This window comes from Heloderma suspectum, chromosome 3, assembly GCF_057233095.1.
Source record: "Heloderma suspectum isolate Gila_16-S chromosome 3, 16-S_ref, whole genome shotgun sequence".
Taxonomy (NCBI): Eukaryota; Metazoa; Chordata; class Lepidosauria; order Squamata; family Helodermatidae; genus Heloderma; species Heloderma suspectum.
The window spans coordinates 131,132,155-131,158,701 of record NC_139460.1 but is presented as its reverse complement, the minus strand read 5'-3'; the positions used below and the strand labels follow the sequence as shown (position 1 = coordinate 131,158,701).

General features: G+C 42.8%; 1 protein-coding gene across 1 annotated transcript; it reads left to right on the top strand.

The window, feature by feature from the left end:
* The first annotated feature begins 3,167 nt into the window (after nucleotides 1-3,167).
* LAMP1 (lysosome associated membrane protein 1) lies at nucleotides 3,168-26,547 on the top strand. The gene is made up of 9 exons (XM_084844574.1): nucleotides 3,168-3,331; nucleotides 16,329-16,447; nucleotides 17,935-18,151; nucleotides 18,293-18,451; nucleotides 19,663-19,865; nucleotides 20,985-21,107; nucleotides 23,888-23,957; nucleotides 24,425-24,595; nucleotides 25,592-26,547. The coding sequence occupies exons 1-9, from the start codon at nucleotides 3,283-3,285 to the stop codon at nucleotides 25,729-25,731; spliced, it is 1,251 nt and encodes a 416-aa protein (XP_084700700.1). The 5' UTR covers nucleotides 3,168-3,282; the 3' UTR covers nucleotides 25,732-26,547.

The following is a 26,547-nucleotide window of genomic DNA, read 5'->3' as shown; positions in this document are numbered from 1 at the left end:
CTTTGGTTTTTAAAAAAGCTGAAGTGCTGGAAAGAGAAGAATGACAGAATGCTGACATTCTGAACAGGTATATTTGGGTAAAAAATCAAAACAAAGCAGCAGCTGCTAGAAAACACAAGGCATGGTAGCTGTAAACTGGCAAACTCAAGTTTATCATAACACTTAAATCACAGAAATGCTATTGTACTTCATTGTTGCGATTGGCATGGAGACATGTTGGAGGATGGTAAGAAAACTACTCCACAAAGATTTATTTGCCAAACCAAAATCAAATTTGAATTAATTTCTGTGTGAAAGACTTCTGCATACTGCCTTTATCCAGCCATAAACATTAGAATTATGTTTATGAAATGCATGTTATCAAAATTACAATTTTTAATGAAAATTTAATAATCACCACCAAATTACTACTTGTTGACATGTTTTTACTAGCCAACCTGCTTATACTGATGGCCTGAAATGGGGTGGGTGGGATTGCGATCTTCCACTTTACAAGAGTATCTTTATGTCATCAGGAAGTGATTCTTAACAGTATTACTGGCTATATACAAACTAGTCTTAAAGCATTTCTGTGCAACATTCAGGTTTGAAGGTCACTAAGATCTCTTCTCGGATGGAGTTTTTCCACTTAAGGCATTCCAGAAACATTATTACCACCACTAACAAGATTGTGTAAAAATGTTTAGTCAGATAAAGGCATGTGGATAGACATAACCTTTATGTTTTCAGTGCAATCGAGACAGTGGTCAAGCCCTAGAATCTAGGGCCTGATGAAGCTGTAGGCACCCGGCAGTTAAAATCCGTGTCAATTTCACTTAATACATTGAGCCTGTTTGGATGTAACACCCACATTTGTCTGTAAATTGTGGGTTAATCAACCCTTGAATTGTAGGGATGTGTGCCAAACACATTTCCTGTTTGTTTTAACAACCCTTGAATGCCACATTCGAACAAAAACAAGCCCTGGGTTACTTGGGCTTGTTTAACCCCCAAACGACCCCAGGTGCCCCTGTTCAGGCGTCATGGAAACACTGAGGCTTATTAAAGCAAACAAGAAGCTGCTTGGGAGCAGTGTTGTTGTTCAGTCGTGTCCGACTCTTCGTGACCCCATGGACCATAGCACGCCAGGCCTTCCTGTCCTGCGCTCTCTCCCGGGGTGTGCTCAAGTTCATATTCATATGGGAGCAGTGTGCATCCCCACAATTTGTGGGTTAATTAACCTATGATTTGCTGCCAGATGCCACCATTACAACCAAATGGTAACTAAGGGAGCAATCCTATGGCCACTAGACACTGTCTAGAGAACTATAGGATTTTTCGGTTTCTGGGAACCACGTTCCCTGCCCCCTTGTGGCTGGAACTGTTCTCTCCATGCTGGCTGCTTCTTCGTGCTCACAAATAGAGGGTGGAGAGGACAAAAACGGGGCGGTCCCAGGGGCAGAGAAAAGGAGACCATGGAACCTCTTTACAAGGCTTCCTATCACCATGCAGCCTCCTTCCCTCCTGCTCCGACAACCCCAGACAGAGGTATGAGATCGTGCGTCTAGCCGAAAATGCAGGGCAGCCAGAGCATGGAGGAAACGATCCCCTCCGTGCTCCAGCTGCCCTGCATAGATAGTCACCAGCCTCCAAGTTTGGAGGCTGGTGAATATCTTGATAGGATTACGCCCTAAGTAACTTCAAGCGTGTGTGTATACACAGGTTTTTACTGCTCCACACTGAAGTAGTATAATGCACTCTTATCCCTTTTTTACCATTTCACTATAACATTTCTGGCTATGAGCCACCTCCTACTGCTTCTGACATTTTGGATTGGGGACAGCCAGGCCTTCCTATCATACCAGAGTTATGGTGTGTTGACATTGCAGCAGGCAATAGCCTTTGTTTGAAAGAGCTATCTGAGAATTCTCCTGCAGAGACTGCATGTGTTATATCATCTGCAAACACCCCCTTTTTTGCCCTTTGAATCTGGGAGTAGCAGGAAAGCTAGCATGTGACTTATATGAGTTATTTCCTTTGCTCATAATCAGGCTGCTGGAAACATAGCGAAATTGCTACACCCATGGTCTGTGGTTAAGTATGCATGCCCAGTGAAATCTGCATGCAGTCATTTTCCACAAAGAAGTGCCTTCCCTGTAATAACTTTATCATGTAAGAAGCATTGTAAATTCAGGTAATTATGACACAATGTAAAATGTTAGTAGTAACAATACCAAAGAGTTCAAATTCCTGTTTAATCTGGAGCAAGTTACTGTGCCTTTCTCAAAATGGTTGTGAAGATTATAGCATTAATACACTTCATCTGAAGAAGTTCCTGATATTTTTCAGGCATGATCTGAACAATATGCAACATAATGCAATATATGGGGCTTTTTAGCTTAGAAAGAAAAGACAAGTAAGGGGGGCACAGACATGTTAGAGGTGCATAAAATTATGCACGGTATGAACAAAGTGGATAGGGATAGACTTTTCTCCCTCTCGTAATACGAGAACCCAGAGTCATCCAATGAAGCTGAGTGGTGGGAGATTCAGGACAGATAAAAGTATTTCACACAGCACATAGTGAAACTATGGAAGTTGCTACAACAGGAACTAGTGATGGCAGTGACGCTGGAAGGCTTTAAAAGCAGAGTAGATAAATTCATGGAGGATAAGGCTATCCATAGCTACTAGTCAGGATAGCTATATGTTACCTCTAGTATCAAGGACAGTACGCCTCTGCATGCCAGTTGCTGGGTGGGTGCTCTATTTCCATTTGTGGGCATCTGTTTGGCCACCGAAAACAGGACCAGAGAGCTTCGGCTACTGGGCCGTATAGAAATGTAATAAATAATAAATTACCTAGCACAACTCTTCTTATGCACCATTAGTGCTACTACATTATATTACCAACGCTATTACGGAGCACCCCGCACTTTTCGCCTTCCTTCATATATCGCAATGTATATTGGCTTCACCACACGCGTCGTAAGAGGAAACCGAGCTGGACGTCGTATCGCGCAGCTGCGGGGGGGCGGGGGCGGGGCGGCGGCGGGGCGGCTCCTTCGCGCGTCGGCGCCGGCCCGCGCTCCCGCCAGTTCCCCACCCTCGCTCGCTCGGGAGGCTGGGCCTAGTTTCGATCAGGTGACCGCGAGGTACAGAAAAGGAGGGGCGGGGCTGACGTCGCCGACCATGTGACCGCGCCTGTTCTCGTCGGTCGGAGTCTGGTCGGTCCCCGCTCCCGCGTCGCGTCGCTGAAGCTGCTCGCCTCGTCCCTCTTTCTTCGCCCGACTCGGCCCCGTCATGGCGGCTTGGCGTGACTGGGGGCTGCTCCTGGCGGCGGTTATGCTGGGTGAGTGTGAGCGCCGGCGGCGGCGGGCCAGGGTCGCGGGCGCCCTCCTCCCGCTCCGCCGTAGGCCGTAGGCCTCTGCCTTGCCTGGGCTCGCCGGGTTGCGTGACGCGCTCTGTGCTGTTCACCTGGGCGCCATTCCTCTCCTCCCGCCTCGCAGCACGGGCCTGCCCAGGCCTCCCCGGCTCTGGAGCTGCGTGCGTGGAAGCCCGCGAAGAGGACACCCGCCCCCGCCCCTTCGTGGCGCTGGGCGCGTCGGAGCTTCCCGGAGCTGAATTTCGAGCGCAGGGCTGTGCCCCAGCCCCCGCCTCTTTAACGCCGGGCGTTAAGCTGGGCGTTTCAGTGGGCAGGGCACCTAGACTAAAGGGCGTGTGGGCCCCCCAGGGGACCCTAATAACCCCACCCTACATCAGAAAGCAGCCGCTGGCTGTGGGAGGTAAAGGGGTGAGATGCGGTGTCCTTCCTTCCTTCCTTGCAGCTCGGAACAGTGCCGTCCCCTCAGTGTTCTCGTTGCGGTAAGATCCCCCTATCTGATGCTGTCGCCTAACGGTACAGCTGTTAACACTGGAGCGTGCTGCTAAAATTAAAACTTTTAAACGTTGTGGCTAGGTTAAGCTTTTCCTGTGTCCTTGTGTAGCTTCCCAGTGTCTGTACTAGCAAAATCCGTGCTGTTCCTTTCCTCCCCACCCCACTGATTTATCTGTACACTTTAAATCAGCTGTCCCTAGCCTCATGCTCGCCAGATGTTTTGGACCGCAATTCTCACCAGTCAGTCAGCACAGCCAGTGGTCAGGGATTATGGGAGTTGTAGTCCAAAACATCTGGAGAGTAGCGGGTTGGGGAAAACCACTTTAGCTCTCTCTCTGCGAAGCCTCCAGTGAACGTTTGTCTTTCTCTGAAGGCACAAGGAAGTGAGTGAGTGACTAACTACTTTCTCTTTCCTTTCTATGAGCGCACTGTAGGACTTGTTTTATTCCAGCCTTTATCCAAACTTGATACACAGGATGTGGGTGGCTTTGTAACCTTAAACCTTGAGACCTAATTTCTCTTGGCTGTGCCTGTGTGTCTTAAGAATGTATTACTGCATTATTGTCCTCCTTCCAAGGTGTAACAATGTTTTTGAAGACTGCTCAAATACTTTGTCCCTGTATTCTGTTTGCCTCAGCAGCTCCACAAAGAGTTCTTATGGGTGCTCATCAGAAGCACTAGCTACCTAGCAACTACAGGTGTGAGCCAGGAAACTTGCCTGCCTTTCTGTACTTGAAACGTCATGTGTTCCTAACTTGATGTAGTGAAAACTACTGGCACACCGGTGATATATTATTTGTTCAGACAGTACAGTTGTGGTAATAATAAATGTTAAATGCTTCTCTTGAAAAGAAGCACCTGTACTACAGCTGCTATTGGATCACGAGGCCCTTTCCAGATACTGACTGGGTTTGCATGGCATGACTGTGGGCAGCCAGGCATGATTGGCTGTGTTTGGTACAAAAAAAGCTCCTGGTTTTAACTTGTTTGTTGCATAGAGTGTGGGTGTCTTTCTTCAAAGTACCATTTTTTTGCAGGGAAAAGGGTTCTCAACCCTCCAACAGTAACAAGTTGGGCGGGGGGGGAGTTACTACTCCCATTAGTGCTTCCTTTGCAGTTGTGGGTGCTGTGTGGATTATGAGTGGATGTTGCAGGCACTTATTTGGATACTGTGTATGATCGCATTTCTGGTGTGCAACATTTTCTCTCCCCCATGCCTTCATCTCTTAAAAATAAAATAAACTTCCATCTTGCTGTGTCATTTGAGTGTGGGAGTGCTTATCTAGCTCTCTGAACCAAAAAGTGGCAAATGACTGCAAAGCTACTTGTGCCAAACACTAAACAATTACGTCTGCCCTTCCTCTTATTTTAAATTGTTTTTTAAACCATACCTTCCTTTCAAGTGTTGGAGCACACATCTCCCCATATGCGTGAATTGGTGGGGTATGTGTTTAAATAGCTTCCTCAGTTTCTTTCCCACTTGATTGTACAAGCAAACTTAAATTGGAAAATCTCTGCACAAAGGCATTCTCCATTTCCCAATCCTATATCTTGTGAGAACTGGATATGGTACTTCATGGGGTCATGTGAATGACCCTTGAATGTAACATGCCACTAATGATCCAGCTGAAAGCAAAATTCCTCTGTCCTGAGAGTAGTTGCCTTCTGTTTTCTTATTATTGCTGGTGGTATCTGGTTGCATGAATGGGGTACATTAGAACTCTTGAAAATGGCAGAGTATAGAATGCAGAACAAGCATGGCTTATGAATTTTGGAGTCATTCTATTTTGCCTTAATCTGGCATGATACAGTTTTTTGATTATTAGAATAAATAGCTTGCCTTATTCCATTCCTTCCTGATTTGAAGAGATATTTGCTTGAGTATATATATTCTATAGTGTTTTCTGCCAGAAGTAATTACAAGGTCTTTTTTCACCTTGGAAAAAAACAGTGTCATTAAAGTCAGCCAATGCCATTATAGGCTGCAGTATCTGTGCCTCTCATAAACAAGCTGGGGTATGTTAGCATTGAAAAGCTATATCTGAGATGAATCCAGAGAGGTTTCATTTACAATGTTTTAGTAGCATTGAAACAGATTAGGAAAATACAAGGACAAGCTTGTGACTAGTGAGGCCAGTCTTCCTTTTACAGCTATTGATTATGTGCACTTCGTTTTTTTAAAGGGTTCTGCATGTGAACACTTTAAAAATAAATTCATGAATTCTGGGTGTGATACTTGCTTCTATCTGAAATTCAACTTTCTTTTGCTAATACTTCCTCATTAGCAAAATACATTTGATACTTCCTTATCCCCTACTTCATTTTGTGGTTCCCTGCTGTGTACCAAAATAAAAAGATGTTTGGCCTTAAGTGCATGGTCTCTTTGATATAGGAAATTGAATCAACATAATAATTCTAGGTTGATTTTGTACAATTTCATCAAGTCTTGTGTTCTCTGGAACTCTCATTTGTCTCTGTGCTCCTGGAATACCTGGTAATGCCTATTAAAAGTGTAGTATCTGTCAACTTTTTTTAGCTAAAGATATCTGAGGCTCAAAGTCACCATTTTGTATTGGCTTACTAACAATGTGTTTAATTGAGTAGAAGGTGTAATCTTCACCAGGGGTTCATCTGACCTTGATGTTTTGTGGTTCAGGAATACATTTCCACAAGGCTGGTTAGCTAAAGGTGTCTGGACCTGGTACACTTTTGACCACAAAATGGCTTACTTGAACTTTCCCAGCCTAACAGATACCAGCATGCAGCTGGTTGGACTTGAGGCAGCCCTGCAGCATGATATAAGGTTTATATAACCATGGATTAACTTGCAGGCAGGCTAGATTCTGGTTCTGGTTTTGTAGTCCATGGTCCGTGAACTGTTGTGCCATAATAAAATAGTGACTTTGTTTGGGGGGAGGGGTAAATTAAAAAGCAGATGGGGATGCCTTCTTTCCGTATAAGCAAGAGGCATTGCAGGAATCTCTCCCAACCCGGTACTGCTCAGATGTCTTGGACTAAAATTGCCATCATCCCCAACCAGCCTGGCCATTGTGTTCCAATGCATCTGGAGGGTGCTGGATTGGAGGAGGTTGCACTACAGCATTTAGGAGCCTGTGGCTAGATACTTAGGCTGCCAGCACTGGAGCCTTCAGTTTATAGGGTAACTTGGAGACTTAGGGCTGCAGATATGTACAAATTTTGCTTGTACCCATTGCTGCAGGGTAGCTTTAGCGGATTTAGCTTTTAAGGAATCCTTAAGCACATGTGCACAAGCAGATAATTACAAGGCTGGAAGATAACTCCAGATCTGCTAAGGTCTAGGCAGTTTACTAGGAACAAACGAAGAAGATAAACTGTGGCTGTAAAAGGGAAGATGGTTCTTGTTCTTTCAGTGTCTCAGTTAAGAGAGCTGGGTATGTAAGCAGCCGCCTCCCCCCCCCCCCCCCCCCGGTGGACTTGGCCATTCTTGGTGCTAAAAAGCACACTTTTCTTTGCCTTGCGTGGGGAACATACAAGTGTTTCTCTTCCTATAAATTGATAAGCATCATAATTTAGCTCTTGAAAATTGTGCAGATGCATTATATTTGGAGGAAAGTGCATCCAATCTGAACTTTTTGCAGAGCTGTGAAACTCTTAACATACAATTTATGAACTTGCTAGCAAAGTGTTGTCTCAAGTTTTTGCATGTATTGCACAGAGGTGCTGATCAATCAGTGTCACCTTATCTCTTGCTAGAAAATGCTACTTTACAAAGGGTCACAAGGGATGTGTTTAATCAAATGAAAATAAGTGAAATTTTTCATTTAAAATGTCTACATCACTTTCTGTAGAGTAATGCCCACTCCTTTAGCTTTATCTACAATTGCCTAATGGTTACATGAAGACAACCTACAAAGATAACATGTTTATAGAGTGTAAATGCTGGATTCAACACCTTTTTAGTATTTCAGATAAAATCTAAAATATGAAGCTTACAGCTGACTTTCTACTAAAACTTGTAGATGAATATACAGTGGAGGTGAGGAATAGATTTAAGGGATTAGACCTGATAGACAGAGTGCCTGAGGAACTATGGACGGAGGTCCGTAACATTGTTCAGGAGGCAGCAACGAAATCCATCCCAAAGAAAAAGAAATGCAAGAAAGCCAAGTGGCTGTCTGATGAGGCTTTACAAGTAGCTGAGGAAAGAAGGGAAGCGAAAAGCAAGGGAGAAAGGGGATGATATACCCAACTGAATGCAGAGTTCCAGAGAATAGCAAGGAGAGACAAGAAGGCCTTCTTAAATGAACAATGCAAAGAAATCGAGGAAAACAACAGAATGGGAAAGACTAGAGATCTCTTCAAGAAAATTGGAGATCTCAAGGGAACGTTTTGTGCAAAGAGGGGCATGATAAAGGACAAAGAAGGCAGGGACCTAACAGAAGCAGATGAGATTAAGAAGAGGTGGCAAGAATACACAGAAGAACTGTACAGGAAAGATCTGAATGTCCCTGATAGCCATGATAGTGCAGTCACTGAACTTCAGCCGGACATCCTAGAGAGTGAAGTCAAGTGGGCCTTAGGAAGCATTAGTAACAACAAAGCTAGCGGAGATGACAGTATTCCAGCCGAGCTATTTAAAATCCTAAAAGTTGATGCTGTTAAAGTGCTGCTGCTGCATTCAATATGCCAACAAATCTGGAACACTCAACAGTGGCCACAAGACTGGAAAAGGTCAGTTTACATTCCAATTCCAAAGAAGGGCAACGCCAAAGAGTATTCAAACTACCGCACAATTGCACTCATTTCACATGGCAGCAAGGTGATGCTCAAAATCTTACAAGCTAGGCTTCAGCAGTATGCGAACCGAGAACTACCGGAAGTACAAGCTGGGTTTAGAAGAGGCAGAGGAACTAGAGATCAAATCGCCAACATTCGCTGCATCATGGAGAAAGCAAGAGAATTCCAGAAAAACGTCTATTTCTGCTTCATTGACTACGCTAAAGTCTTTGATTGTGTGGATCACAACAAACTGTGGCAAATTCTTAAAGTGATGGGAGTACCAGACCACCTTACCTGTCTCCTGAGAAACCTGTACGAGGGTCAAGAAGCAACAGTCAGAACCAGACATGGAACAACCGAGTGGTTCAAAATTGGGAAAGGAGTACGCCAAGGCTGCATATTGTCACCCTGCTTATTTAACTTATATGCAGAGTACATCATGAGAAATGCCGGGTTGGATGAATCAGAGGTCGGAATTAAGATTGCTGGGAGAATTATCAACAACCTCCGATATGCAGACGATACCACCCTAATGGCAGAAAGCGAAGAGGATCTAAAGAGCCTTTTGTTGAGGGTGAAAGAGGAGAGTGCAAAAGCTGGTTTGAAACTCAACATTAAAAAAACTAAGATCATGGCATCTGGCCCCATCACTTCCTGGCATATAGAAGGGGAAGAAATGGAAGCAGTGACAGATTTTACTTTCTTGGGCTCCAAGATCACCGCAGACGGTGACTGTAGCCATGAAATTAAAAGACGCTTGCTCCTTGGGAGGAAAGCTATGGCCAACCTAGACAGCATAGTAAGAAGCAGAGACATCACCTTGCCGACAAAGGTCCGTCTAATCAAAGCTATGGTTTTCCCAGTAGTAATGTATGGCTGTGAGAGCTGGACTATAAGGAAGGCTGAGTGCCAAAGAATTGATGCTTTCGAACTGTGGTGCTGGAGAAGACTCTTACGAGTCCCCTGGACTGCAAGGAGGTCAAATCAGTCCATCCTAAAGGGAATCAACCCTGAGTGCTCATTGGAAGGACAGATACTGAAGCTGAAGCTCCAATATTTTGGCCACCTAATGCGAAGAGAAAACTCTCTGGAAAAGACCCTGATGCTGGGAAAGACTGAAGGCAAAAGGAGAAGGGGACGGCAGAGGATGAGATGGCTAGATAGCATCACGGATGCAATGAATATGAACTTGAGCACGCTCCGGGAGAGAGCGCAAGACAGGAAGGCCTGGCGTGCTATGGTCCATGGGGTCACGAAGAGTCGGACACGACTGAACAACAAAGAGTAGAATTGCTTACTCAGGAAGAGCTGCTTCTGATAGATAAAACAGCTGATCCAGCTTGAAATTTGGGCTGGAACAGCTATTTGGCAGGAAGATGTAATACATTGTCTTGATGTGTGGCTTTTATAGCCATGAACTTTTCAGTTCCAGGATTTACAATATAATTGTCCACTGACTCTCAACCTAGATGGAAAGTACAATCCTAGTGTTAACTACTTTTGCATGTAGTTGCTTTTCACAGTTGACTAGATATCACTACTGTTTAAATTATCAACACTTGAAACACATTGCCACCATTCCACTGCCCTGAGAGTGGAGCATTTGCCACAGAGGGGAGAGTTATTCAGGCTGGCTGGCGTCTCCAAGTATTTACTTGTGATCTTGGCCTTACAATTTGATCCTCATACAGTGAATACTGGAAAATAAGTCTTTAAAGACCATGGCAAATTTCAGTGCACTGGTCTATGCAATTAAGTGGTTTAAAACTATATTTAAGTTCTCAAAGTTGGATAAGACTAGCCTCTACGGCTGCTTTTCTAGAACAGAGCTGGGCAGAAGATAGATCAGGATCTACTGGTAGATCTCTGAGTGATTCGCAGTGGATTGACAAGGATTTCGGATTCCCAGTAGGAGTTACAAAATTCACACACAGATGCCCTAAACTACGGTGCTGAAAGGGAAAAAGTTTGAGATAACCAGGAGTGGATTTTTGTGCAGAAGGACAATGAGCTGTTAAGTTCTGGTACTCAAAACAAATCCTGGGTTCGGAATGCTTTAATTCCACACCAGTCTTTTGCCACCAGGCTTTGGGTTAGTGAATCTCTGGGTTCTGCTATAAAGCAAAGTAGATTCCATAAGCCTGAAGTTTGTCCACTCCTGTTCTAGAATAGCTGTCTTGTCCATTTGTCTCTTTCTGAGCTTGACATCTAGTCCAAGACTGCATGCTAACAGTCCAAACTTCTATATCCATGTTCTTCTAGAATAGCTATCATTTCACAACATCAAGTCCTGATTGAATGTATGGAGATCTCCGTCAACAATCGGAACATGATTGTGCTGCAATAAAACTTGTTATTTGCAAACAGCTTCTAAACAACCTTCCTGTATTTTTAAAGAGCAAAGTAAGACATTGCAGTGGACTTTGCTCTGGTGTCTCTGTAAAGCAGTTCTCATGAAGAACTTGTATGAATGCATTTTTATAAAGGTCTTGAATTGCTGCTATCCTAACATGCTCAGAAAAGACTAATCAACAAAAATAGTAGGGTATGATTAGCAGAGCCGATATTGGTAACTTGGTTTTTGCAAATCAGACTGACTCTTAATGTCTTTGTCTCACAATAATCCTGGTTCATAAGGCACATCACTATTAGCTACTATTACTTCAAAACAGTTGTGTGTGTTTTTTCAAAGGGTGGGGAGAAGAAAAGAGGGTTAGAGTCACTATTGTTTGAAAAAGGCATTGACAATTTTGATCGCCTAAGGGCACAATCTTACGGCTGCTAGATGGCCATAGGATTGGTTGGTTCCTGGAGAACCACCTCCCCACCCCCTCCCCTGCTCTCTCTGCTCGTAAGAGCAGCGCGGAGTGGGGTGAAAGGGGGTGTTCCTAGGGGCAGGGAGTGCAGAACTGCAGGGATGACACTTCCTATGTGTTGTCTGTCCTGCCCACCCCACACTCCGACCCCCCGCAGCTAGACAGCCAAAATTGGCCATTGAGCCACAAATGCAGGGCAGCTGGAGCGCAGAAGAGATTATCCCCTCCACACTCCTCCCACAGTGCATTGGATAGGTGGTCGCTTCCGAGTTCGGAGTTGGCTGTCTCTCTGCATAGGATTGCTCCCTTAGATAATTAAAGTGGTCAACCAATACAAGGTGTTTAACCCATTAATTGTCTTTCTTCCATAACTAAAAACATACTGCATAAACTTGCAGTATTTTCAGACCTTGCACGTTACAGTAGAAGCGGTGAAAGAAGCAAAATTACTTACAGGCCAGGGAAAAAATCAGCAACGTATGACCAGCTCTAACTTCAGAGTTCTCAAGTAACATCCTCTAGAGAAAAACTAGAGCACACTGGCTGGTCTTTGGAGAGGAAACATACCAGACTGTCTGTGTAACAGATAATGTGGTACCTTAACACTCATATTGCTGGCAAACATTTGCATTCAGTTACTTTACCATGAGGTGTCTAGTTTTGGCTCTCTAATGTCTGCTTCTCAAACCATGATAGCTCTCTTTTACCTCTTCTTACCTCCAAGAAACACAGCTGTTTTACAATAAGCCTAGCAGGATACAAATGTAAATCTAGAGAGGAAACAGACAAGATTGTGGCATAAATGGTGAGGGGAAGTAGACATCCAATTCCATGGCAGCTGCCTCATGATGGTTCAGTCTCTCCCTCCCCCCACCCATACACACTCACTGAACCCATGGTTTTAGTAATGCAGAAGTTTGAACTGTCCTTTGTACAGATACAATCTGAGTAAATCATTAGCTCCTACTGCTGCTAATCTGTACAGTTGCCTTTGACAACAGCTTGTACTGTAACAACTAAACATTGTCAATGAAGAAGTCTGATAGCGGAGGTGAACTCAACAGTACTTGTTTACTTGTACTTCTAGAAGGCCTTTGATAAAATCCCTCACCAATGATTCCTGATCAAACTTAGCAGTCATGGAATAAGAAGAAAAGTGGTCTTATAGAACAGTAACTGGTTAAAAAACAGAAAGCAGAGAGTAGGAATTAATAGTAAATTCTCCCAGTGCAGGGATGTAAATAGTGGGGTTCCACAGGAATCTGTATTGGGACCAGTGCTTTTCAACTTGTTCATAAATTATCTAGAATTAGGACTGGACAGTGAAGTGACTAAGTTTGCTGATGACACCCAATTATTTAGATTTATTTATTGGTTAAACCAAAGGACTGCAAAGAGCTCCAAAAGGTTCTCTCCAAGCGGGGAGAATGGGCATCAAAATGGCAAATGTGGCTCAGTGTAAGCAAGTGTAAAGTGATGCCCACTGGAGCAAAAAATCCCAACTTCACATATATGTTGATGGATCTAAGTTAACAGTGACTGACCAAAAAAGAGATCTTGGGGTTTTGGACAGCTCAATGAAAATGTTGACCCAGTGTGTGGCTACTGCAAAAGAAGGGAAATGTGATTAATTTATTATAATTGTTTAAAGGACTTGAAAATAAAACTGATATCATACTGCCCTTATGTTGAGGCCACACTTGGAATACTGTGCACAGTTCTGGTCACTGTACCTAAAAAAAATATTGTTGAGATGGAAAAAGTGCTGAAGGGGGTAACTAAAATGATGAAGGGGCTGGAGCAATTCCCCTATGAGGAAAGGTTACAACACCTGGGACTGTTTAACTTATAAAAGAGGCAAGTAAGGGAAGACATGATATAAGTGTACAAAATTATGTATGGTATGGAGAAAGTGGATAGGGGACATTTTTCCCCTCTCTCAATACTAGAATCCGATGTCATCCTGTGAAGCTGATTGATGGGAGATTCAGGACAGTGCATAATTTAACTATGGAATTCACTTCCACAAGATGTAGTGATGGCCACCAGTTTGGATGGCTTTAAAAGGGGATTGGACAAATTCATAGAGGATAAAGCTATCAGTGGCTACTAGTCCTGATGACTATATGCCACCTCCGGTTTGGGGGGCAGTACGCCTTTGTACACCAGTTGCTGGGGAACATGGGCTGTAGGGTGCTGTTGCACTTTTGTCATGCCTGTAGGTTTCCCACAGGCAGGTGATTGGCTATTGTGTGAATAGAATGCTGGACTAGATGGACCTTGGTCTGATCCAGCATGGTTGCTCTTACCTTTTATGTTCTTGTTTGCTTCTTAAAATACTGGCCTCTGCCAGAGGTAGAATATATGCTGTGTGTACACCTTTTTGGAATGGAGTTTTCTGTATCCACTAATTTTCAAAGAAATAGGAAACAAATATTGCAGAGGCGCATGTATGTATATATATATATATATATATATATATATATATATATATATATATATGTTTTCTCTGCCCTTTTTCTACCAAAAAGATTTTGTATACAAAAAAAGACTTCATTATATAGATAAAACATGTTAGTGTGTGTGTGACATGGACTGGGTTTGCGCATCACAATAAGCCACGTTGGGTTGTGAGCCATGTTGGTGTCATTGTGGCTTATTATGTCCAAAACTGGCATGGGCAATTCAGCATGGGGGTTTTGTCAACAAGCCACCTTAAGAACCCATGGCTTGTGGTCAGATTGTTGAGGATATCTTGTTCTCATGGTGGCTTGTTGTAACATCCAAACCAGGCATCATAGCTTGTGCCAAGCAGCTGCAGAGCTGCTTGGCAAGAGTGTCAAAAAAAACCCTGTGCCACTCCTCACTGTCTCACAAATGACTACCTCCCCACTGATGCCCAAACAGCAGTTTCAAAGGACCATCACTCATTTGTCGCCTTTTTAAAATTACCTTTTCAGTGCTTCAGGAATAAGCAAATGGGGTCTTTGTTTAAAAAAAAAAAAAGTCCACTGGTTTGTCACAAGTGCGCGAGATCAGGGGACAAGATTTGGCTGTCCAATAAATGTAATCTTGCCTTGTCAATTTCGTTATATCTTTCAGCTGTCAAAGGGAGCCCAGAAGTAGAGTAGGTAACATACAAGGAAATTGACAAGGTGAGACTACATGTAGGCAAATTTGCGCAGGACTAAGGGAGAAATAATACTAAGATAATGGAGGAAGCACCAAAAGGGGGGGGGGATGTGAAAGATGTAAACGCTCTGAAAAGGAGCTCCAAAGGGGGGAGGGAACAATATCTTCCACTGGGCAATGTCATCCTCTTGGTGTTAAGCCTTGAATTGACACTTGTCAGTGTCCTCCCCCGCATCTCCAGCAGGTCCAGGAATGGGAGTTATTGGCTCCCCCCTTTTTATAGTTCCTTTTCAGAGCAGTTACCACTGTGGTTACTACACTTCAGTTGATTTGCAGAAATCTCCCCAACAGTTTTTTTTTTTTTAAATAAACCTTAGAAGGTGGCTGCATGGGATGGGTTGAGTGGGGCCCCACTGGAGGGGGACAGGTATAATTACTTCCAGGAGTGGGTGCCCCATTTGCACCATCCCTTCAGCCACCCTCTAAGAGTTTTTTTTTTAAACCTGTTGGGAATATTTGTGCAAATTTAGAGGCGGGGAAGTAAACAGAGGAGACATTTGCACAACTGCAGTAACTGCTCCAAAAAGGAGCTGTGAAAAGGCAGGTGAGCTAATAACTCCCATTTCTGGACTTCCTGGAGACTCAGAGAAGCATCAAAAGCGGGGAGGATCCTGACAAGTGTCATTTCAAGGCGTAATAGCAAGAGGTTGACAATACCAAGTGGGAGTGCTGCTACTTACTACTTTCACATTTTTCCCTTTTTCAGTGCTTTTTAATTGTGCAAATAGGTTCCTACTTTCTCTTATTTCTCCCTTAGTCCTTCACAACTCTGTGCAAATTAGCCTATATGCAGTCTCGCCTTGTCGATTTCCTTGTATGTTACCTACTCCACTTAGGAGCCGTCTTTGACAGCTGAGATAAACAAGGAAATTGGCAAGGCAAGGCTACACATATCGGGCAGCTGAATCTGTGCTCTTGTGCAATTGTGAGAGGGGAGGGGGAATGAAACACCACGTATTCCCAAAGCACAGAAAAAATAATTTTTAAAAAGGTGGTAAACAAAGTAAGTGCTCTGAAAAGGGTAGTGACTGAAGAGGGGAGGGGGCCGGAATGAGGCAATGAGATGGGTTGCCATTCAAAGGACACTGGGATATGTGCAGGGAGGGGGCTGGAGGACTGAAGTGAAAACAAGCTATGGTGAGCTGCCTGTCACCCAGTTGTCTTGTCTGGAGTAACATGGGTTGGCAAGCGAACAACCAACCTACAGTGGCTTATCCTCCAGGCGGCTTAGTTTTATGTGCAAACCTGCTCATGATTAGTTTAGCAAAGATGTTGTTTAGCAGTTTTGTAACACAGTACTCTCTTAGCATGTTATCTAGATACAAATAAAGCCGCTGTAGATATAATGAACCATTTTGCAAACAAACATTGACACAAATAGTCTTGTCCTTCAAGTTAGTCATCCTGATAACTTTATCACGGTAACTTATAATGTTAAATCATTTTGGGCGTGTTTTGGGTGAACGGAGGAACAAGCTAATACTGTGGGTTTATAAATAGGGCTTAGATTATCTGCACAATATAATATGGTACAAACAAAAGTTTATGCTGAGTAAATTCAATCTTTCTAAAAGTACTTGTATTTTCCTTCCATATGTCATCCATCCCAGTGAACACCATGGTCACACATAGGCAATGTGCTTTTCAGAGATGCATATTAACATTGCACTGCTTGTTCTTTACTGCTTGTTTTCTGTTCACAGGGTTTTTACAGGCATCTTCAACATTTCAAGTAAAAGATAAGACTGGAAAAATATGCATATTAGCCAATTTCTCTGTGGAATTCACAGTGGACTATGCCACAAAGAGTAAAAAAGAGGAGGTGAGACCACTAAAGTTTAAATGAATGCTAGGCCAGAAAACTGCCTGCAAGGATTTGTAATTTAAGACACTGCAGACTACCGTGCACCTCAGTGTGGCTAAAACCAGAAAGATGCTACGGTTGGAGTTGAAGCTGTTTAACTCGCGCTCAAGTTTAGACATTTGTTAACAGTTAACTGCCTTTTTGCAAATTATGTGGCAACAAACTTGGGTTTCCCACTTAGTGCACATTTGAAAGGGAGCTGTAGTTCTCTGATGCATTTGCTCATCCTATTTATGTTACATGTTAGGTGTTCCCTTAAAAGAACCTTAAATGTACACCTAATAGTAACATGTGAATTAATTTAAAGTTCACTACTGAAAGGCAAAACAAGTAGCCTCATGAAGTTAGTGGCTGGGTTCACACAACATGCTAAGCCATGGTGGTTAGGCATGCTGAACTGCCCATGATGGGCTAGCGTGTCATGTGTGGGGTGTTTTTCCTGACCACTATGGGTTAATTGCCCCAAATAAGCCATACATAGAAGCTGTGATCTATAGTAGGGGTTCTGCGAGTGGCTTATTTGGGGCAGTTAATCCATTGTGGGTGGGGAAAATGCGCCACACACAACATGCCAGCCCATCATGGGCAACTCAGCATACCTAACCATGGCTCTCAAAGCTTTTGATAATGCAGAATTGACTGCAGCGGAGCAATACCACATTCTGTTGTGTATTGTACTAATCTATACTGAGACCACAACTTCAAGTATAGAAGGAAAGTTTTTCCAAGTCCACTATGTTGCTGTAGCTACTTATGAGTGCCATAGGTAGCCATCAGTGCCATCTCAACATATGAAAATGGAAGCTCAAGCATACCTTCATTGCTCTCTGAGCAGAGCTGGGTTTAAATCCCTACTTAGCCATGAAGATTTGCTGGAAGGCCTTGCATAAGTTACTTCCTTGGCTAATCTCCCTCAAAAGGTATGATGTGAGGATACAAGGAGATAATCCCACATACACCACCATAAGTTTGTTGAAGGAAGATCAGGATCAAATCTGATCCTGGTATGTTGTGCTCAAGTCAAGGAACCTTGATATTTTTGGACAAGTTCATAGGAGAAGAGTTATACAGAGTACTGAAGAAATCCAAATGTTATACTTAAAACGAACCATGCAAACCAATTAACCCATGTAGGCTAGCTTACTGTATACTTTTGCTATGCCTTCCCTGTTTTCTCTAGCTATTGAAGGTGTGCAGATTTTAAAATATGTTGGCAGTGTGTAACTAGCAATAGAGATACATAGTGACTTGTCTTTGAAGAGCAAAGACGAAGGATCTGTATGTGCACGAGTACCAGTTCCTGATTCCAGGCTTTTGTAGAAAGGTGTTGTCGGGATATGGGAGACAAATGTCAAAAGCAGCTATAAAAGCAGCTTTTGGATAGTTTACAGTTACAACAATTCTGAGGCATATTATAATGGTATTGCTGCTTTTATATCTATTAGAACAAGACCTTCCAACTTCCAGCTAATGCTCATGTACTGGAAGATGTCAGTACCTGTGGTAACGTGAAAGAACCTTTACAAGTTCTTGTAGTTGGATTTGACAATGGGCATTCATTAAGGATGACATTTGAAGAGAAGGCATCTTTCTACATTGTCAGTAACGTGACGTTTAGATACAACTTGTCAGATACCACCTTTTTCCCCGATGCAGTTGGAGGTAAGGTTTTGAAGCTTTGCAAAGTCCAGTATGCTGTTGTAGCTGGGATGGTAGTATGTAGGATGGTGGTCCATTTGTGCAGAGTTTTCTGAGGACCATCACCCATGAGCTCTTTAAACAATTGCGCACTTTCTGCTACAGGTGTAAAAGAAGCAACCAAGGAAACGGATATTAAAGCACACTTGGATACAGCGTACACGTGTCACAACAAAAACAAGATAAGCATGGAAAATGTGACAGTTCTTTTCAGTGATGTTGTACTTGAAGCATACCTTCCACATAATACCTTCAGTAAAAATGGTAAGCGTCTCCTCTTCAAAGAGAACTTCCCAATAGAGCTAGACATACCCATGGGTCTCTTTTTCACTGTAGGTCTAGCTTTGAGCTGAAATATACTATTTGACCATTTTTCTAAAGGTTTATCTAAAATGGGTTTCTGACCAGGAAATCCACTGCAGTCTTAGTAAAGCACTGGATTTCACTGACCAGCAGTACCTAAAAACAGGGATGGGGAACCTCTGGCTCCTTTCAGTGTGGCACTCTACCATACCCACCCCTCTGTCCTTGCTGTAGTTTCAGCAGAGTTGCCAGGACTTTGCAGCCCCCCTCTTTTTCCCGCTGTTCTGCTATTTCCACCCATCAGCCAAACGGTGGAGAGGGAAAAGGAGGTTTAAACCTTCCCTATCAGCTAAGCAGGAACAGCTAAGCAGTGGGGGCGGAGGGGCAAGGGAGTGGAGCTGCAGATATAACTGTCCTATTGTGGTGTCACCCACCATTTCTGTCTCTGCTTCCTGCTCCGTTAGACATCTGCTTCAAATTAGAAGAGATGGGGAAAAGGCTTGTCTTTTGTTGGCGGGACTGGATCAGTTTCCTAGAAAGGACCCAAAAGAAGGGTTAGGTAAAATACTGATGGGGGGGGGGGGTTGGGGGGGGAGTTTGACTTAAAAGGGTTAAGCCTATAGAGATCTGTTTCATAGAGAGGAAGCATGTGCATTCTTGATGGATGAATTTGGGGTGATGTCTGAGTGGGATATTGATTGGGGAGGAATTAACTGGGAAGTGGATATTGATTTGGGGTGATGTCTGGGTAGGATATTTGAAACAAATTAATTGAAGCTTTTCATCATTTTTTTTTAGGTAGCCCTTTCCCATGATACCAGGAAGCAAACCTATTATCTGGTCAGGGAGTCAGACATCTTAAGTTTAATTTGGTATACAGTCTCCTTCAAAATACAAGGGCTAACTGCAATAAAATGGTTTTACATATAGAAGAACTAAGTAGATATTTTGTAGTTCAGGGCATAAAGACATGTGAATAAGTACTAGATAGACAGTGTATGAAAAGGACTAAAGCTGTATATGATTGTGCCAAAGTTAGCTGTTAATCAGGTCTGCATGTTTCTTTCCCTCGGCTTACCGTAATTGGGGATGCTGCCGAGTTTGTAATTCTTGAGCAAAAGGGGCTAGGTTGCCTCTTGCTACCCTCCAGTTCTGTGATTTGTGCCTTTCAGTAACTGTCTGTGATGAAGACAAAGTCTCCACTACCCACATCGCCCCTACTACCCACATCGCCCCTACAACTACCAGTTTGGCACCGCCCACACCCACAAAAAACCCAGATGTTGGACGGTATAATGTGACTGGGTTGAATGGGACCTGTTTGCTTGCTTCTATGGGTCTGCAAGTCAGTGTCACCTACAGTACAAAAGATGAGGTATACTTTTATTATTAATATTACACATGGATACACACGAATACACACACTCACTCATGCACTCACTCGGGGACCTAATGAGGCTTAGAGCAGGCTAGTGGGCTTTAAAAAACAAAACTGTATACTTCTGGGATGTTTAGCTGATATGGGACTTGGGACACCATTTTGTAGTGGTTCTGGTCCTGTTTGGCTAAGCATTCCCAGATGTTGGTTCAGGGGGGACTTGTGTTCCCCTCCTTGGACATTGGCCTATGGGGTCCCTCAGGGGTATATTCCCCCCATATTTTATCTACATGAGGCTGCTGGGAGGACGTAATTTGGAGTTTGGGTCTCCACAATATGCTGATGATACCTAGCACTATTTCTTCTTTTCAGCTGATGCCAAGGAGGCTGTAGAAGTCTTGAACCATTGCTTCACTGGCTTCTAAGTTGTTTCCAAAATTAATTCAGGGTGCTGGTTCTTACCTCTAAAAAGCTAAATGGTTTGAGGCTGAAATATTTGAAGGACTGTGGCCTCCTGTATGAACCTGCCCATAATTTGCAATCAGAAGCAGTGCTATATGTTCCACCAACTACATAGGCTAGGCTACGTTGGTGGATACTTGACAGGCCCTTTTCTATAGCAGCACCCCAATTATGGAACTCCCTTCCTAGGCAGGTCAGACTGGCCCCCTTGTTACTATGCTTTAGAAGGGTAGTGATCACAGTTCTGTTCTACGGAGCTTTTAATGATGGTGTGTAACGTTCTATAATTTTAATTGCACTGGATGTTTTTGCTCCTGTGTTGTCATTTTTTGATACTTTCAATATTTTATCTGCTTTGTACATTGCATCAGGCACCTTGTCAATGGAGGGACGATTCACAAATTTATTAAGTATCCTGCTCTTATACTGCAACTAACTACTGACATGGATGAATTTGGAAAAGTTAATCTTCTGTTCACCACCATGGCAGGAATATACTGTCCCCTAAAGCTATTTACATTTATCCAGTATTCCCTATAGCTGTTCATACAAACAAGCAAGGTTGTACTGAAAAAGCGTACTCACTGCTGTGTGATCTCTAATAGGAAGTCTAAACTTTTTCTGTCGTTGTAACCTGGTTTTTCTGTTCTCAAGACTATTAAATCAGAGGTGTTGAATCTTCCCTCAAATGCATCTTACAATGGAAGCTGTGAGAATACCACAGTTACTCTAAATCTGACTTCTGGTAGCACCAACCTTTTTTTCAAGTTTGCTCAGGTAAGCATAATGAAATGCAGTGCCTTACAGAATGCTTAAGCATGCCCAAGATAGCAACTGTTTCCATTGCTCACACAGTGCAATTGGTGCACAGCAATTCAAAGCTGTGAATGCTCTGAACTTAAACATCTGTTATAAAAAGGTGTATTTGACCTGTGTAAACTATTTCAAATGTGCATTTATTTATGCACATAATTCTGCTCCTACCAGTCATCAGAATGGACATGGTCCATTGCAGGGCACAAAGGCCCTAACCACTAGAAATCCTAGTCTCTCCCTGGAGACTGAATCAGGACTTGTTCGTACACTTGCAAATGGTAAAATGGTTTAAAAAGGAAACAGATTCAAGATGTAGAATTCTGAACTAAATTAGATTTGTTGAATATCTTTTGGTGCCCTTGTCCTTTTCTAAATGATGATGATGTGGGTTGCTGTTCATTTTCTCATGTAGTTCGCTGTCATTAAACCTCTTGAATAAAATGGTGATGGATGGAATTGTTCAGTTTAAATATATTAATGGCAGAATTGTCAAGTTTATTCACATGTATTTATGGATAATGGAGAAAGCCAGGGAGTTTCAGAAAAACATCTATTTTATTGACTATTCTGAAGCCTTTGACTGTGTGGATCATAACAAATTGTGGCAAGTTCTTGGTGGTATGGGGATACCAAGTCATCTTGTCTGCCTCCTGAGGAATCTCTATAACGACCAAGTAGCAACGGTAAAAACAGACCACAGAACAACGGACTGGTTTAAGATTGGGAAAGGAGTACGGCAGGATTGCATACTCTCACCCTACCGATTCAACCTGTATGCAGAACACATCATGCGACGTGCTGGGCTTGATGAAGCCAAGGCTGGAGTTAAAATCACTGGAAGAAACATTAACAATCTCAGATATGCAGATGATACCACTTTGATGGCTGAAAGCGAGGAGGAGCTAAGGAACCTCATGATGAAGGTGAAAGAAGAAAGTGCAAAAGCTGGGTTGCAGTTAAACCTAAAAAAACCCCAAGATTATGGCAACCAGCTTGACTGATAACTGGCAAATAGAGGGAGAAAACATGGAGGCAGTGACAGACTTTGTCTTTCTAGGTGCAAAGATTACTGCAGACGCTGACTGCAGCCAGGAAATCAGAAGACGTTTACTTCTTGGGAGGAGAGCAATGACAAATCTGGATAAAATAGTTAAGAGCAGAGACATCACACTGACAACAAAGGTCTGCATAGTTAAAGCAATGGTATTCCCCGTAGTAACCTATGGCTGCGAGAGCTGGACCATAAGGAAGCCTGAGCGAAGGAAGATAGATGCTTTTGAACTGTGGTGCTGGAGGAAAATTCTGAGAGTGCCTTGGACTGCAAGAAGGTCAAACCAGTCCATACTCCAGGAAATAGAGCCAGGTCTGCTCACTTGAGGGATAATAAAGGCAAAACTGAAGTAGTTTGGCCACATAATGAGAAGACAGGATACCCTGGGGAAGATGCTGATGCTAGGGAAGGCAAAAGGAAGAGGGGCTGACCAAGGGCAAGATGGATGGATGATATTCTGAAGGTGACTAACTCGACCTTGGGGGAGCTGGGGGTGACGACAGCCAACAGGAAGCTCTGGCGTGGGCTGGTCCATGAAGTCACAAAGAGTCGGAAGCGACTGAACGAATAAACTCCATTTGTATGCTGCCCAATAATGGGTTATCTCGACAGCTTACAGTGAAAGTTGAAACAATAAAAAAGGGTCCTGTATAAGCTTTGTTCCGTTGATTTCTTGCCATCTCTTATGAATCCCTATAGACTAAACTAGTAATTATTTTCCCTCTTAAGCCAGCTAATGAACATAAATATTGCTACCCTGGTAATCAAAATGACACCTGCTAAAGTATGAATGGCTGTAGTAGAGTCCATATAACATTGTGGATGTTGACGTTTTGCAGAGCTTTTTCAGAAAGCAGTGGATAAACATCATGCCCATCTTGTATTTTGGGAAGGATTTTTTTTTTACTTGAGTTAGTGAAATACCTTCTGTTAAGATAGTGAGGTTATCTTCCGGCAGGTAGAACACACCTCTGGGAGATGTCCTCTGTTGTTTGTGACTTTGGAAATGGAAGGGAATTGCCTTTTTGGGGATCAGTAACAGTGTTTTAATTCTCTGAGAGTAAATATACTTTTAAATAGATACAGTTTTGGTAGCCAGGGACACAATCCCACGGGGATAGTTCGCTGCATCCGAACTTGGAGGCGGCCAACTATCCAATGCAGGGTAGGCAGAGCATGGAAGGGATCCTCTCCTCCACGCTCCAGCTGCCCTGCATTTGTGGCTTGACAGCCGATTTCAGCTATCTAGCCGAAGCACATCAGAGTGTCGGGGGAGGCGGGATGCACACAGGAAGCATTGTAACAATGCTTCTGCAATCTCCTCCCCTCCCCACCTGCAGGAACAGCCCCTTTTCACCTACTCCACACTGTTCTTCCAAGCGTGGAGTTGGGGCCAAACAGCGCTGCCTACAAGGTGGTGGGGAGTGAGGTTTCTGGGAACGCGCTGCCTATGAGGGGGCAGGGAGTGAGGTTCCCAGAAACCGAAAAATCCTATGGCTATCTAGCGGCCATAGGATTGCACCCTAAATCTGGATTTTCCTGCATCTCTGTTCCAACCTCATCAGTATGTTCTCTATAAATTAACAAGCGAAGAACTTTTTGATAGTGATATGGTGGCCTTATAGTATGAGTAGAGAAGCTTTGAAAAACCTAGGGTTAAGAAGTAATCAGTTTTACCTTTCTTTTGAAGAACACAAGTACTGAGAAATACTTTCTTCAAGGCATCGTTGTGAGCGTAGGTCTGCCTTCTGAAGCGACAAGTAAGATTTTATCATTTTTAAAGATTCTTAATGGTATAGTGCAAGGGTCTCCAGCTATGGGCACATTTGGAATTTTGAGAAAGAGGGCATGGGATCTGGTGGGTGCTGAGAGAGGTTTTTGTGGAGCACATTGGTGCCCATGGGTACCACATTGTAGATCCCAGGTCTAGCTTTTAAAGGGTACAAGGATGTCCATTTGCAATGAGCCTATTTGAGTGTCTACTAAGCCAAGGCAGCAAATGGCCAATGAACATTCTCTGGGGTAGTTCGTCCACGAGGGCACAATGTTGATAGTGGGAAGGGGGTTAGTACTTGTAGTCAGCCTGTTTCTCTCCCATCTTGCCCCCACCCCACCAGCAGTAAAAAAGGGTGACAAAAGAGTGTGTGTCTCCAAACTGTCTTTACTTGTCCAGGGCCAGTCTTTATAAATGGTGGTCTTATGTAATCTTCATGTTTGTTTTATGCAGAAAAAACTAGTAAAGTTAGCAACAATAGCCTGAACGCCCTAAAAGCAACAGTTGGGAAATCTTACAAATGTGTTGCAGAAGAGCATATCTACCTCTCAGACAAGGCTTCTGTCAACATATTCAATGTTCAAATCCAGGCTTTCAAGATTGCAGGAGGCAAGTTTGGAGCAGGTGAGAACTTTAATACACATTACAAAATCAATATTTGAATATGCAAATATTCATTCTTTAAAGCAGTGGTAATTTGAATCATAGCCAGTTGTGTTGCTGTTTTTCTTGAGTTGCTATGGGTGTCTGTAACAAGTATGGTTAACAAATTAGCAAACTTTTAGTTGCATGATCATTGACCTCTTAACCAATTTGAATTTGCATACTACAGCAATCTCAAAGGGATGTTTAAAGCTAGTGTGTTTATCCCAGCTCTCCTAAAAAAATTAGAGGGTCAGCAAGTTTGAAAGGAAAGGCTGTTACTCCTGACCATCCGAACATACTGCAGCCAGAATAAGCGGTCTCCTGTCTTTCATCTCATTAATTTAAACAAAGGTTGAGATGAAGCAAGATGCCATGTATATATAAAAAAGTGCCATTTGACAGATGGTGTACTCCGGCTGCATCAGGTGACCTTAGTGCAGAAGCACACAGCTATGTTGATAGGCAATGAGTATGCCATAAATGGTGTTTGTCCTCTACCTGTAGCAGAGAATAATTACCAAAGGTTAACTGATACAGTGAGTGACAGTGGTAACTTGCATCATCTTGCTCTTTATATTACTGACTAGAGTAAACATGTTGGAAGTATTCAGCAGAGTATAGGTTACTCTTAAGAAGTGGTAGCTTGGAAAGACCATGTGTGTGTAATATCTTGGAAAGTTATTCCACAAAGGTCTTATAAGTGGTGGTCTTTTACCACCTAGAATTCTAATTTGGTGCAAGTGTGGTAATTCTGCCGAGTGACTACAATGACAAGCCCCAGATGATTGGTTTACATGCATGCAGTAAGTAAATGGTAGACTAGATTCAACGTTTGATAATAAGTGCGTTGACAGGTTGTTCCAGAATTGAACGGACTAGGCGCTGGGATGATTATATTGTGTTTAGCCTGATGCTTTGCTATTTTTCCTCTTTAATAGAATTTCAGAATTAAAACTGTTTTTTTTTTCCTTTCAGTGGAAGAATGTCCGCAGGATGAAAATAATATGCTGATCCCTATCATAGTTGGTGCAGCCCTTGCTGGACTTGTCCTTATAGTGCTGATTGCATATTTAATTGGCAGGAAACGTAGCCATGCTGGCTATCAAACTATTTAATGACTTGCACTTAATTAAACCAGTTTGGAAGAGCAGCAGTTGCAAGAAGCAGATACATTGATTCCCCCCCCCCCAATCTTCCCCTCAAATAGATTGATATGAGGGAGCACAATCTTTTACTCACCAGCTGTTTCTTGCAGTATCTGCTTTACTTAATGTGAAATCCATCTCGTGGCATTTAACTATGCACAAAAGATAACTTCTATAATTCTGTTTATTTTGCTAATGGGTTAAGTATTTACCCACCTAGAAACAGGCTGAAGTTTTAAGAATGCTTTTCTGAATTGGCATGGTTTTTAATGTCAACTACTTAAACCGAGTGTGATATAGTTAATTCACGTTCATTCACTTAAATTCAGATTAATTGTATCTAACAAAGGGAAACTTCCACTTTCTGGTACTACCAACCTGTGCTGAACTTAGTTACTGAACTTATGCAGTTAAGTAATAACTGACCAATCAAGCTCAGTTATTCCCACTTTGTCTCTACCTAGGTGTGTATCATTAAGCTTTAAATACTAAGCCCGGTATATGAAAAGTGTAAAGATACAATTTGGCCGACTCTTAAAATATTTTTGGTCTGTCAACTTGGTAGGAGCTGGCCATTTTTTTACATAAAAATGGGTGTTACTTTATTTTTTGTAAAGTGAATTTCAGTCTCTTCTGTTGGAAGTTCAAAGGAGATCCTGTTTCTGCACATGTGTACAATAGACTTCAATCTGCTAATTCTTGCTTTGACTTTGGCTGGGACTGTACACTGCAAGGATCAGTTATGGATGCATTGCCTGTAACAATGCTAATAAAGACTTTTCTGTA